The 12,504-nt window shown below is 39.1% G+C and overlaps 3 protein-coding genes across 6 annotated transcripts; all 3 read right to left on the bottom strand.

Annotated features, from left to right (window-relative positions):
* Positions 1–751: 751 nt before the first annotated feature.
* Positions 752–2,868, bottom strand: LOC117622820. The gene has a single exon (XM_034353598.1). The coding sequence runs from the start codon at positions 2,535–2,537 to the stop codon at positions 912–914; it is 1,626 nt and encodes a 541-aa protein (XP_034209489.1). The 5' UTR covers positions 2,538–2,868; the 3' UTR covers positions 752–911.
* Positions 2,869–4,623: 1,755 nt separating this feature from the next.
* On the bottom strand, positions 4,624–8,530 carry LOC117622985. 3 transcript variants are annotated; one of them, XM_034353808.1, is made up of 3 exons: positions 7,921–8,530; positions 7,007–7,142; positions 4,624–6,701 (listed from the first exon to the last, which is right to left on the bottom strand). In XM_034353808.1, exons 2-3 carry the CDS (start codon positions 7,134–7,136, stop codon positions 5,446–5,448), a joined length of 1,386 nt encoding a protein of 461 aa, XP_034209699.1. In that variant the 5' UTR covers positions 7,137–7,142; positions 7,921–8,530; the 3' UTR covers positions 4,624–5,445. The 3 variants fall into 3 exon arrangements, with proteins under 3 accessions (XP_034209699.1, XP_034209698.1, XP_034209696.1); XM_034353807.1 differs by lacking the exon at positions 7,921–8,530 and having other exon boundaries at positions 4,624–6,692; positions 7,007–7,895; XM_034353805.1 differs by lacking the exon at positions 7,921–8,530 and having other exon boundaries at positions 7,007–7,893.
* A 1,150-nt stretch (positions 8,531–9,680) lies between these two features.
* LOC117621449 (UDP-glucose 6-dehydrogenase 1-like) lies at positions 9,681–12,483 on the bottom strand. 2 transcript variants are annotated; one of them, XM_034351931.1, is made up of 3 exons: positions 12,322–12,483; positions 12,180–12,239; positions 9,681–11,414 (listed from the first exon to the last, which is right to left on the bottom strand). In XM_034351931.1, exon 3 carries the CDS (start codon positions 11,393–11,395, stop codon positions 9,947–9,949), a length of 1,449 nt encoding a protein of 482 aa, XP_034207822.1. In that variant the 5' UTR covers positions 11,396–11,414; positions 12,180–12,239; positions 12,322–12,483; the 3' UTR covers positions 9,681–9,946. The 2 variants fall into 2 exon arrangements, with proteins under 2 accessions (XP_034207822.1, XP_034207823.1); XM_034351932.1 differs by having other exon boundaries at positions 12,180–12,233.
* Between the last annotated feature and the right edge of the window lie 21 nt (positions 12,484–12,504).

Genomic DNA, 12,504 nt, shown 5'->3' with positions numbered 1-12,504 from the left:
TGGATAGATCTTGCCTTTTGCACATTGGTTTTTGTAAAATTGTAATGAATTATGGCAAATAGAGAGACACATCACATCTTATATATAATGTTTTACAAGGCATTCCAAGCACATGGCCAGAGCACAGATTCAAGTGATCCCATCTACACTCACATGATATTCAATTCCTCTGTGTGCATATGAATGAATGCAAGTGGGGTAAATTACTCCTCATCAGCCTGAGCCACCTAATAAAAACATCAATAAAGAGCTAAGAGTTCATAAGGCTTGCCAAGTTAGGGCATCTAGCATGTAAGATTTAACTAGATTTTCAGTTTAAATGCATTTCAAAATTTTACAAAAAGAACAAATTTAAAGTTGGGACTGGTTTCTTTTGGGTCAAGGCAAAGGTATCTGTAGCTTATTTGTAAAAGAAGATTGATACATAGAGGTAAAGAAGTAAACAATGCGTACGTATCATCCTATATATTCAACCACAATTTTTCACACTTCGGGCTTCATTTTCGATCATCTTTGCAGCATCTGCACAGTGGCTAAATCACTGTGGCAGAAAATGGCCCCTAAGATTGGGTGTTCCGTTGAAATTTAACGATTTAAAAGCAAAAGAAGAACGTAAGAGTTTTGCTAATCTGTTTCTGTATACTGATATTTTGCAAGTTACAGTTCAAGAGGACGAAAAAATTCATATTAAGGCAAGAATGTTCCAAATATGTATCATTGAGCTACAAGTTTGGAACTATATGAATGTATTTCTACATGAAAAAGGAAAAATCCCAGAATTGGGGACAAAAAACTTCTGGGTTGCCACCTATAAGCCATAAGCAGCAGAGAGAAGCTTTTGCCTCTCTATCCCTCTCTATCCTAACAAATGCCACTAAAAACTTCCACAGAGCCATGTATGGAATCACTTCTTAGTTGGGCATGAGACCCACCAGTAGCTCGCGTTTATGTTCATTTCCAAGCCACCAGGACTTGAATTCAACATCACCATTCTCTTCCTCAAGTTTGACTGGTTGACTTAGTTCAAAGACATCGCAGATTTCAGAAATCTGCTGCTTCAGTGCTCTGGTCTGTTCTGTTCCTGTCTCAGAATCTTTACCAAAATGAACTCTCTTGTGACCACCCAAAGCTTGGCCTGTTGCAAACACCTTTAAGCAGATGGAGCACCTGTGAACCTTACTTTCAAAACCAGTCACAGTTGCTCTTTCCATCTCCTGCTCCTCTGAATTATCAGTACATTCAAGCTTGGCAAGCTTGCAACTGTACTCAATCTTAGAAAGCTTGTTAATCTGAATTTTATCTTCAGAGTCCTCAATCTTCTCTCCAGAACAGTTGTTAGTTGCTTTATGAACTCGTTGGTGGCCTCCAAGTGCCTGATGAGAGCGGAAAAGCTTCTTGCAAGTCCTGCACTTGTGTTCTCTTTTCTTCCCAGAATCAGCAAAGATTTCAGATTCAGTACCATATAACATGTTATTGCCAGAATCACAAGCCTTCATACCAGACTTCATGGAGCCCAATTTAGTTACATCCAGCTCTTCTTCCTCTATAATATCCACATCCAATTCCACTTCAGTGACTTCAGTGAGGATGGCTTCCATCTCTCCATGACTTTCCTTCTCAATCTCAGCATCATACCCCACAAATGCAGAATCCTCATCTAGTTTAGGCCTTTTGCACTCTGCACCCCTGTAAAACCTGTCAATAGGAACTTCCAATTTTCCAGTCTTTTCCTCGTCACTTGCAAACCCAGAATCATTTTCACCAAATTCAAATATTTTGTTCCCAGTATCATTACAAACAGAAATGCCACCGCTATTTCCCATGATCCGATTCTTTTGGACTGGCGATTGAACCTCCAAGGACAACGAATTGTTATCTGAAGACTCAGTTACTGAACTAATTCGACCCCAATTGCTTCCACCTCTGGAGATGATCATCAAGCAAATAGCCCCATCTACTAGTTCTTGGCCAAATTCAGATTCATTCATACCAGAAAAAGAAGAATTTGGAGTGATCTTGTACCTTAATCTTTTTGATCTTTTCCTCCGGATCAGCCCCATGGTCTCAGTGCTGTATTGGAAATCCACAAAAAGCTTCTCGCTTGAAAGGCTCTGCGATCCATCAGAGGTCCTGAGCCTTTTTGAGTGAATTTTGGTATGAGCAGTTAGAGCTCTCAATGACTCAAATGCTTTACCGCAATCTTTGCAACACTGAGTCTCCTTCCTTTCTCTGCTCGAGTGATGCCTCATGTGACCAAACATAGCTTTCATTGAATCAAACCTTTTTCCACAGACCTTGCAGAGGCTTTCTTTCTCAGAAGCTTGAACCTTTGAGCCAGAAAATTTCCATGACTTTTTGGGGTTCACTCTTAGGCCATAACCAGCATGCTCATCGTCATCACCTTCAAAATCCACGTTGCTCACTTTGAGCTTTTTCTCTGCTTTAGCCGAATTCTTTGTTCCATGGCCTCTCATGTGACCTCCCAAGACTTTGCCACTCGAGAAAGTCTTGTTGCAGAGCTTACATCTATGCTCCATCCTACCACTACTCAACCCAACTAAAAAAGCAAACAAACCCAGATCCCAAAACCAAGAATAAGCCCAATTTCCCAAGAAAGTTTAAATCTTTCCACCGCATTCCAAGAAAAAAAATAACAAAAGAATGCTCAAGAAACAGAGGAACACAAAAAACCCAGATCAGAGAACACCAAGGACTAAACGATTATACCACAATCATGAGGCTTTCTTGCTTTTTCAAAGTGATCGGAGAACAAGCAATTTGGGTTTCGCAGAATTGGTGTGCAAGAACAAGATCTGGGTCCCAAAGCAAAAGGGGTCTTTTTTCTCTCTGTGATCTCTTGGGAGCTTGAAATGTATGCAAGCAAGCGAAGAAGCAAAGCAATATATCTAACTGAAGCACATTGGTTATGTGACCACTGAGGCACTGACCACTGCTTTGCCAGTAGCGGGCAAGAAATAACACAACGAAAGAATGAAAAAGAGAGAGAGAGAGAGAGAGAGAGACGGGATGAGGATCACTTTCTGGTACTAATATTTTCTCTCTCCAAATTTAGCCTTTGCCTTATTTGGAAGCAGAAAAAAGGGAAAAGAAATCCTTGCATGAAAGCAAAGATATAATCCCAGACTCCGACTTTTGTCCCACTTTCTTGTGTACATGAAGCCACCAACTCGCTAGCACTAAAACTCTCGTTTTGGCATTTCTCTAATTAATATATGAAAGATTGTTTCTTTTTTTCACAGGGACCTTATCGTAGTAAATTGGATGGATTTGGATTTCTAATTTATTACAGAAATTATTCTTTTTTTGCTTAGCACAATTTATTAATATTATTGAGCACAACTTACAGAGTGCCTTACAAAATTCAGTGAGCTAAGTAAAAAACAGTCATTTATGGTGTTGCTTGGGGCTCAAGCCTCAAGAATTGGGTAGGCATTCTACTTTCATGTCAAATTCACATTTCCCATTACTGTTGCTGGAAAAATGAGTAATTTATGAACTAAAAATGGAACTGAGCTATCTGCCATTAGGTATGAGCAGAGCATGTTGAATTGTCTGAATTCAAATGCGACTTTAATCATACGTTCTTTTTGTTTTGGTTTGTCCTGCTCCTAAGCAAAACCCCACACAAGGGACAGGTTCGAGGAGGCTCCAGCGGCCAAGTGTTTTTCTTTAGTTGTCTCCGAACTTAGAGAAGAGCTTAGCATGTTAAAAGTACACTCAAGTGCACTGTGAATTGGACAGGTGTACCTAGGTGGATGTTTAATTATATATATTTTTAGTACAAGTGATAGTCTAAACTATATAGAATGAGGGTTTATCATATACGCACACAACTAAAATGCTATGAGAATTCGAACCTGAAATTTCTAATCTGCAAGTCAAGATCTTTCTTCACTGGATTAGACTCTGTTGACAATTTTATCTTTTAATTAAGTACAAAAAACATGCATAAGTTAATCATTCAGCCACGTCAACATGAGTTTGACATTTAACCAATTTTGACAATCCTAGCTTTGGCCTCTAAATGTCAAAAATGCGTAAGACTAGTAATTTCTTATTTGTTACAAAATAAGTACACCAAGAAAAAAAAAAAACACATGTACTTAGTTAATTGTATAAGTTTGTTTGTATTTCTTTGGTCATGATGTTAGTTTAAGAAGTTTCGTCTCTTGTTTGATCTGCCAGAACTATTTTATATTACCATAGAATAGATGCTAAGAATGTTATTTTAACTCTGCAGGTGGTTTGCAGATTATTTTTGTGTGGTTTTCATCACCCTTAACTATGTTAGCAGGGCAGAATATTAATGATTGGTCACCATCCAGCAACCGTTCGCGTTTGGGATTGATGCAAGTTACATAAGAAGCTTACTAGAAAAAGAGTATTTAATTTACCATTTAAATGCTTTATGTTGAAAACAAATAAAAGCAAAGGATTGAAAAGGGTCTTACAAAATAAGGGGAGAGAGTACTGGGGAAAAGGATAATTTAATATGTTCTAAATAAAATATTGATGCTGTGGGCTCATAATTCCAATTGTAATCCACATTCAACCTTTAAAAAATGATGAATAGAAGCATCAACAACCAGAAAGAAGTTAGCATAACAACAAAGAGCACAAGTTGATGCTTGGCTATGACATAATTTGCAAGGAAATGCCTGGCCTTCCCTTGTTTTCACCCACAGCCATTTCCTTGTTTTCAACCACCCCCAGTCCCATGTTTTGATGAGTACACAGAAGAATGCTCAGCATTTAGTCTTTGAAAACAAAAACAAAATATAAAACTTGAGGGTAAAGAAACAATGTGAATGAACCTTAGACAAATGCAACACTACCAAAAAGATACAGTGAAATTTTTGATAACAAACTGCTGATTTGATTCATTTCCAATGAAAACTTTCACATTCTCACATCTCATCCTCACAAGAAAAAAAACAGGATCTATGTCCCACAGGTAAAGAAATTGCACCCTGTTCACTGAAGAAAAAGTCCATCGACCATGGCCGTCCCTTTGACTAACCCATGGACATCCATCATGCACTAAAAATCTACGTCTGTAGCTGCCTTCTTCCAAGAAGTGAAAAAATTGAAAGAAAACTACTTGCATCTTTGAAGGGTTAATAATCTATCGTCCATTTGAAAATCCTCCTTCAGGGTTCCCCAAATCCTGAAAGGAGGATTTAAAGAGTTCATACAGCCCAAAGCTGGCTTCAATGGAACAACAGTACTGGGAATTAGTAATCTTAGTGTAGTTCATCTCTGCCCCTTGCCACCTTATCATCCTTATTTTGCTTCTTCTTGAACTTTATCATTCAAAAGCTCATAGGTCAGTCACGATGCTTATTGTACTTACTCAGAAAAGGATCACGTCATTCTACACTGCAGTCTCTTGAACCATTTCTGTCAATAAGAGGACAAAAGAATTCAACTGTCTCGCTGATACTCATATGATGTGCAAGAATCATCTTGAATATCATAATGCTCTCTGTTATTGCTAGCAATCTTGTCCAAAATCTGAGTTTCGGTACCACCAGAATCACCAGGGGAACTCCCAACATGAGCTCCTGAGCCATCATCTATATCACCCCCGTCCTTGTCCTTCATTAAAATGCAATCAACCACATCGTTGCCATCTCTACAACCATCTACGTCATATGCATCCTCAATGTGTTCATAGCAACCCTCTAAGTGTTCTTCCTGATTATAGGCAGAAGCATCTAGATTGACAGGAGATTCCACCCCAGAGTCTTCATCATCCTCTACGGTTCCAAGTTCACTTTTTTGCCACTCATCATCGTCACTGTCAATGTTTAGAGGGTCAAACCTATTCTGCTCAGTCCGTTTACGGAGCATGAAAACATTAAAATAATAGCTGACAAGGTCTTTATGTGTTCGGGAAGGAAAAGCCACGGAGAGGTGGTGCCAGAAGTTCTTACCCAATGATACAGGGTTAGAGAGGACAACATCATGGAAGGCATGCTCTTCCTCTTTAGTCCATTTATCTGCAACCCCCTCTCCCATTTCATAAAATCCCAACTCTTCAAATAGGTGCTCTCCAAGGTCTTCTTTTAGTTTCTCTCTTGTTTCCATGACATGTTGTCTCACACATCTAACAGAACCTGCATCACCACACTTACAGTTGCTTCTAGCTCCCACATCTTCAGAGAAATAGTTTGCTGCAGATGCTTCAAGGTCAGGCATAGAAATGACACGGGTGCCCATCAGCTTCTCCTCGTTAACGTCGAGAACAAGATCCTGACTGGAAGTACATGAAGGCTCATGTTGAGGATCCAATTTCTCTAGATGAACTGAAGCGTGTGAACCCTCAAAGCCCCATACTGGAACATGAGCTTGATGCTGAGCACCAATAGAAACTAGCTTTCGAGGAGGATAATCAACAGGAGATGAGCAGATCTTGTCAGAATGAAGTAAAGCCCTCCATTGGTTTACAGGTGCAAAAAATTCTGGGAATAATGATAGATGAGATGCTGCCTCAGGTCTTACATTAGCTTCAATAATGCTGCTGTTGGACCACAAAAACCGGGCAAAGCTTCCAGAAGCACCAGTTTCAAGTTCTTTGTAGGTGTCATTTGAGACTGAAGTTCCCAAGACACTTGCAAACCTTCCTTCATCTGGACATTTACTAAAACTCCCATCACCATCACCATCACCTTCACCATCTTCATATTGTAATTAAATCAGCTATAAGATCAAACTGAATTCTACATATTATACTATGTTTATAAACAACCATGCATTAAACATCATACTAACTTACATCAGGGTAAAAGAAAAAACTGATGCCATTATTTCTTTTAGAAGGTCAGATTAACTTATTGGTCCGGATTAACATACACAGCTTTAAATAACATTTAAAGATCCATGGTGCAGGTTTTATGCCTTTACACCTTCCAAAGATCCAGACAAATCATTATATGCACAACTTGAGAACCAACTTATTAATGACCATCCAACTATTTGATACCTGAAATTTGAAATTTCTGGGGAGCACCATTAAAAGGAAAAATATCCTCATTAGAATGTTCCAATTGTCTTGGGTGCTTACAAGCAACCTCATAAGAATCCTCACCACCAAAAGGCCGTTTGTTAATCATTTTGCCCTGCAAAGTGAAGCCACATTTGAAGTGGTGCATTGAATACGCAATATGGGACTTAGACATCCAAACCTCCCATTCAGAGAAGAAAGCAGCAATTAAAGATCTTAGATACGAGAAGAAAATAACAATCTTCAGGAAACTAATCCTTCTGGATGACTCATCTTAATCAAAACTAAATACAATATCACTATATAACAATCAAAACATAATAGGCTTAATACCTTTCCAATAAATATAGACACTAAACTTAAAGAAACAACCATATCAGGTAAGACAGACAGTCAGCAAAATGCATGGAATACCACCTACAGCACAACGAGCATCAAAACAGCTTCAGTAAAAAATTTAGTGTCTCTAAAGCTGATTCAACTTAATCAACAAATAGATGCAATGATTCTAGTAACAATTCCGCACATACAAATATAGGTATTTAAAGGAAAGAGGCAATTTTCATTTCTTTCCTTTTTTCTCTTTTATACGTGATTGTGACCTACATTCCTATGAAACAGAAGATATGATGTTAAGTTCTAAGGGAAAAGAAATGGCAGATACCTTGCATCATCTTTTGCAAAAACCAATTTTTCCTTATTGATACCAACTTATATATAGCAACCTATGTGCGGAGACTAAAAGATACATCCCAAACAGGCATAAAATGAAGTCAAACAATAGTACCTTATAGTAGTACTTAAGCTACAAAGCCAGCTTAATTTTGTCTTATTAAAAAAATACAACTTTAAAAAGTCAATTATATTACTGAGCTAAAGGAGCTGGTCCATACCTGAAAATATTGGCGTCCAAGCAATTGACAAAAGCACCCAAAAACCAGCTTCTCAACCCAAAAATACTAGAATCCTATGGTTAAATTTTTTTTTTAATACTAAATTAGAAGCGATTGAAAAACAGGGGCAAGCAGTAAACTGTGGATCCCCAATTTATACAGCTAAAAAGAGATAACAAATTGGAAATTTCATAAGATCAAAACATTTCTTTAATTTTCAGATAAATCGGGAAAATTTTGAATGATCCCAGATAGAATCGGACAGTTAAGTACTAAAAGGCAAACAATTTATTCACAGATCGGGCAAAACCTTTTCAGATCGAGAAGTTTTCTGAAATTTCAAAACCCTAACCCTAGAATTGGATTGGGGACACGGCGAATGAAATCGGGATCAATAGGTAGATAAATGAGCGAATTGAACGAATAAAATCTTGAATTGAAGATTGAAGATAGAAATTTGAAGGAATCTGAATCGCAGTGACAAAGATCGGGGATAGAGTAAAGTTTTGGCGCTAGCGGTTTTATAGCCATTTATGGCTTTGTTCGGTGGTCCGAGTCCGAGGATAGAAACCTTTTGGGTGACGTGAATTACTAAAAAGGTAAGAATCTAGTTCATATTACGCTGGATGCCCCTCTGATTCTGGATGTGTTGGATGAGCACGAGAAAGATTCTGTCAGATAAATGTCATAAAATCGTCATTGTAAGAATTTTGGCAGCCACTAGCTTTTCGCCACGTCTAGTCCACAGATTGTTGCCAACGACACTTCGTTCTTATTCAAAGTGATAAAAAACGATATGACGTTTTTAATGGCGGGTTGAAACTTGGCCTCAGTCAATGGCTATATTGGCGACAATGGAGGATTTGGGGCTTCAAGGCTTGGTGGGGAAGAAGGTTAAAGGTTTGTGGGGGGTGGAGATTGGGGATTTAGGTTTTAGGGTTTAGAAAATAGGTGTTTTGGAATGAAAATTCGGGAGGAAGAAGAAGGGAAACTGATTTGTGTTTTTTTTTCATAAAACTTGGACCAAAACGACGTCGTTTTGGCCAGCGGGTTTTTTAAAAAAATTCGCTGGTCCAAAACGACGCCGTTTTGGCCAGCGAGTTTTAAAAAAAAATTCCCGCGTCTGGTCCAAAACGACGCCGTTTTGGCCAGCGCGTTTTTGTCCAAAACGACGCCGTTTTGGTCAGTCTGTTTTAAAAAAAAAATTAGAAGCTGGGCCAAAACGACGCCATTTTGGCCAGCTTCTTTCAAAAACAGAACAGAGCCCTGTTCATCTTCTTCTTCCTCTTGTCTGCAAATCCCCTCTCTCATGGGGTCATACCCCATTTCAAAGCCACCTTCTACCTTGTTTCCATGGAGTCCATGGGGTCGTTTGACCCCATTGACCCCACTGTGGGTCCGTCTCTGCTTGCTGAAGGTTGTGGGAAGCAGAAGACTATAGAATAAGACATTTTTAAAATTGAATACAAGTACAACCACTTTCATGACCAACACCACATTACAACTATGAAGTGGTAAAGTGTAACAAGGGGCCTGTAGCTTTGTGGTTAAGAGTATTTTCTTCTGTTTTAATTTCAATTCTCTCTTTTTCAGTATCGCTTGTATTAAAAGTTGTAAAGTGTCATAAAATGTTCTCGTTTTAATTGTATTACAACCAGATCGACATTCTATTGATGTAGCATATCTAGTCTTAAGTGTTTGTCTTGTCTTTTGAGCAGTGGACTTTCATGTCAAAGAATATTATTGGAACATGAAACAAATGGCTCCAAGAATTTCACAATTCTAATTTATGATGGCGGATTGAACCAAACAAATATGATATCATGTTTTCTAATAAATTGAAATATAACAATATATGACTTCAAATTTATGCCAGGCAAAACAAGAGCCTCTAAGTTCAACAAAAATTATACCAGAAACCGGACCACTATGTATGTGGTGGCAAGAAAGAAGAAAACCCCATGAAAAAAATAGCAAAGAATCAAACTGACTGCCTCAAGCCACTTGAACTCCTCGTCAGTTTTTTTTATGCCACAGCAGGCATGTCCTTGAGCCATGCATCCAGAGGCTTACCAATTGAGAACACAATAAACCCAATCTCCCGCAGCTGATCCACATTAACAACATTCCTACCATCAAATATAAATGCCGGTTTCTGCATGTTATCGAATATCTTCTTGTAATCAAGAGTCTTAAACTCATCCCATTCGGTCATAATGCAAAGACCATGAGCATCCTTTGCTGCTTCGTAGGCATCCCCGACAACAGTAACTTGCTTCTCAGTACTGGAGGAGGCACTCATCGGCTGGAGGTGAAGAGGATGGTCCCAGTCAAACTTGCTCAATGCGAGGTCCTTGTGAATCTGGTCCTCAGTAACTTGCGGGTCATATATGCTCAGTTCGGCCTTGTCACCCAACAACCCCTTGCACACATCAATAGCTGGGGTCTCCCTTGTGTCACCAGTATCTTTCTTGAAGGCAAACCCCAGGATGGCAATCTTCTTCTTTGCCACTGTGTTAAACATGGATGCAACAACACGGTTCACAAAACGGTTCTTCTGATAATCGTTGATCTTAATGACCTGTTTCCAGTACTCAGCCACCTCTGGAAGGCCATTGCATTCGCAGATGTAAACCAGATTCAGGATATCCTTCTGGAAGCAAGACCCACCAAAACCAACACTAGCATTAAGAAATTTGGGTCCAATCCTAGTGTCCTTACCAACAGCATATGACACCTCTATAACATTGGCCCCAGTAGCCTCACAAAGGGCAGACATGGCATTGACAGACGATATTCTCTGGGCCAAGAATGCATTGGCCGCAAGCTTGGAGAGCTCTGCAGACCAGAGATTAGTGGTTAGGATTCGGTCTTCAGGAACCCACTGAGCATAAACATCCTTCAATGCTTTGATGGCCTTTTGGCCTTCAGGGGTTTCCCTTCCACCAATGAGGACCCTGTCTGGGTTGAAAAGATCTTGGATTGCAGTTCCTTCTGCAAGGAACTCTGGGTTTGAGAGGATTTGGAATTTGATTCCCTTGCTATTGTGGGTCAAAATTTTCTCTATTGCTTCAGCTGTTTTGACTGGGACTGTAGATTTCTCAACAACAATTTTGCTAGATTTTGACACATCAGCAATCATGCGAGCAGCACTCTCCCAATATGTCAGATCTGCAGCTTTGCCTGCTCCAAGACCCGTAGTTTTGGTAGGGGTGTTTACAGAGACAAACACTATATCAGCTTCGCCAACGTGTTTCTCCACTTCAGTGCTGAAGAAGAGGTTCTTGCCTCGGCACTGCTTCACCACATCATCAAGGCCAGGTTCATAGATGGGAAGCTTGTCACTGTTCCAAGCCTCAATCCTTTTTTGAGCGATATCAACAACAGCAACTTGAACGGATGGACACTTGAGTGCAATCACCGCCATTGTAGGGCCCCCGACATATCCAGCACCAATGCAACAGATCTTCACCATTTTTGTTTCACTCTAGAACCTGCCCATAGTTAAGCTAATACATGTCAGGGGCGCGAAAAGACAAAACAAAACAAAATGGAAACGATCCACATATTCAGATATTGTTTCAGTATTCACTGCCTATAAATCATATGAAATTGAGTTTGATATTCACCCACTGAACCAAACTCTCATGTTGCAGTAAAGAACAATTCAAGGACGGAAAGTCTGTTTGATCTTCCAATTTACGAAAATGGCTCATCCAGAATATACCCCTATCAACTATATCATCTAATATAGCCATTGTTGTATTTCAAACCCGGTTCCCAGATCTAGACCTTTAGCCTAAACAATTTCAAAAATCCTCCTTTTCTTCATTGCTTTGTTCCCATTATCCAAACAAAAATTGATTAAACAAAAACAAAGGCTTGATTATAAACAACAAAATTAGACCTACAAAAATTCTGGTAGATCTAGAATCAGAAAGAGCACAACCCGGAATTGCAACAGAACTCAAATCCATACTTAGGGAATTGGAGCAGATCCATGAGCAAGTAGCTCAATTTCCATTTTCAATGTGAGAATTTATCAATAAAACGGATCCATATATAATATCCAATGTGCAAACCATATCCACGCATATACGAATGATTATATGAAATCAAAAGTTTCAAGCTTAACTACTAAACAAAGGAAAATGACACTAGATCTGAAGAATTATAAGCGCCGTTAACAAAATCCATTAAGTATATTCAAAGAAAATGTACCAATTCAAAGAAACAATCGATAAGTGGTTTGGAATTACCAGAAATAGCTCCCCCGGCGTCCTTACAGAGTTGATACAGAAAATTTTCCTTGCCTGTCCCTAGAAAAACAAGGTGTGGAGATTTCAAAACTGACCAAAACAATCTAACTAAGAAAAGGTCGGAACTAAACTAATGAGGTACCTTTGCTTGTCTTCCTTTTCAACTGTAAGTTCGAAGAACGAGAGAAATGCGAGTACGAAGAAGACGAGCGTGATGGGTCTTGCTTAAATACGCAACACATGTCCCAAATCTACCCCTCTGATTTATGAAAAGGACAAGCCGGTTCCGGGACGATAGTTGGTTGATGATGCGAAGCTCTCAAAT

The sequence above is a fragment of the Prunus dulcis genome, chromosome 3, assembly GCF_902201215.1.
Source record: "Prunus dulcis chromosome 3, ALMONDv2, whole genome shotgun sequence".
NCBI classification, from domain to species: Eukaryota; Viridiplantae; Streptophyta; class Magnoliopsida; order Rosales; family Rosaceae; genus Prunus; species Prunus dulcis.
The sequence above is the reverse complement of the archived record's forward strand: the minus strand, read 5'-3'. Positions and strand labels throughout refer to the sequence as shown.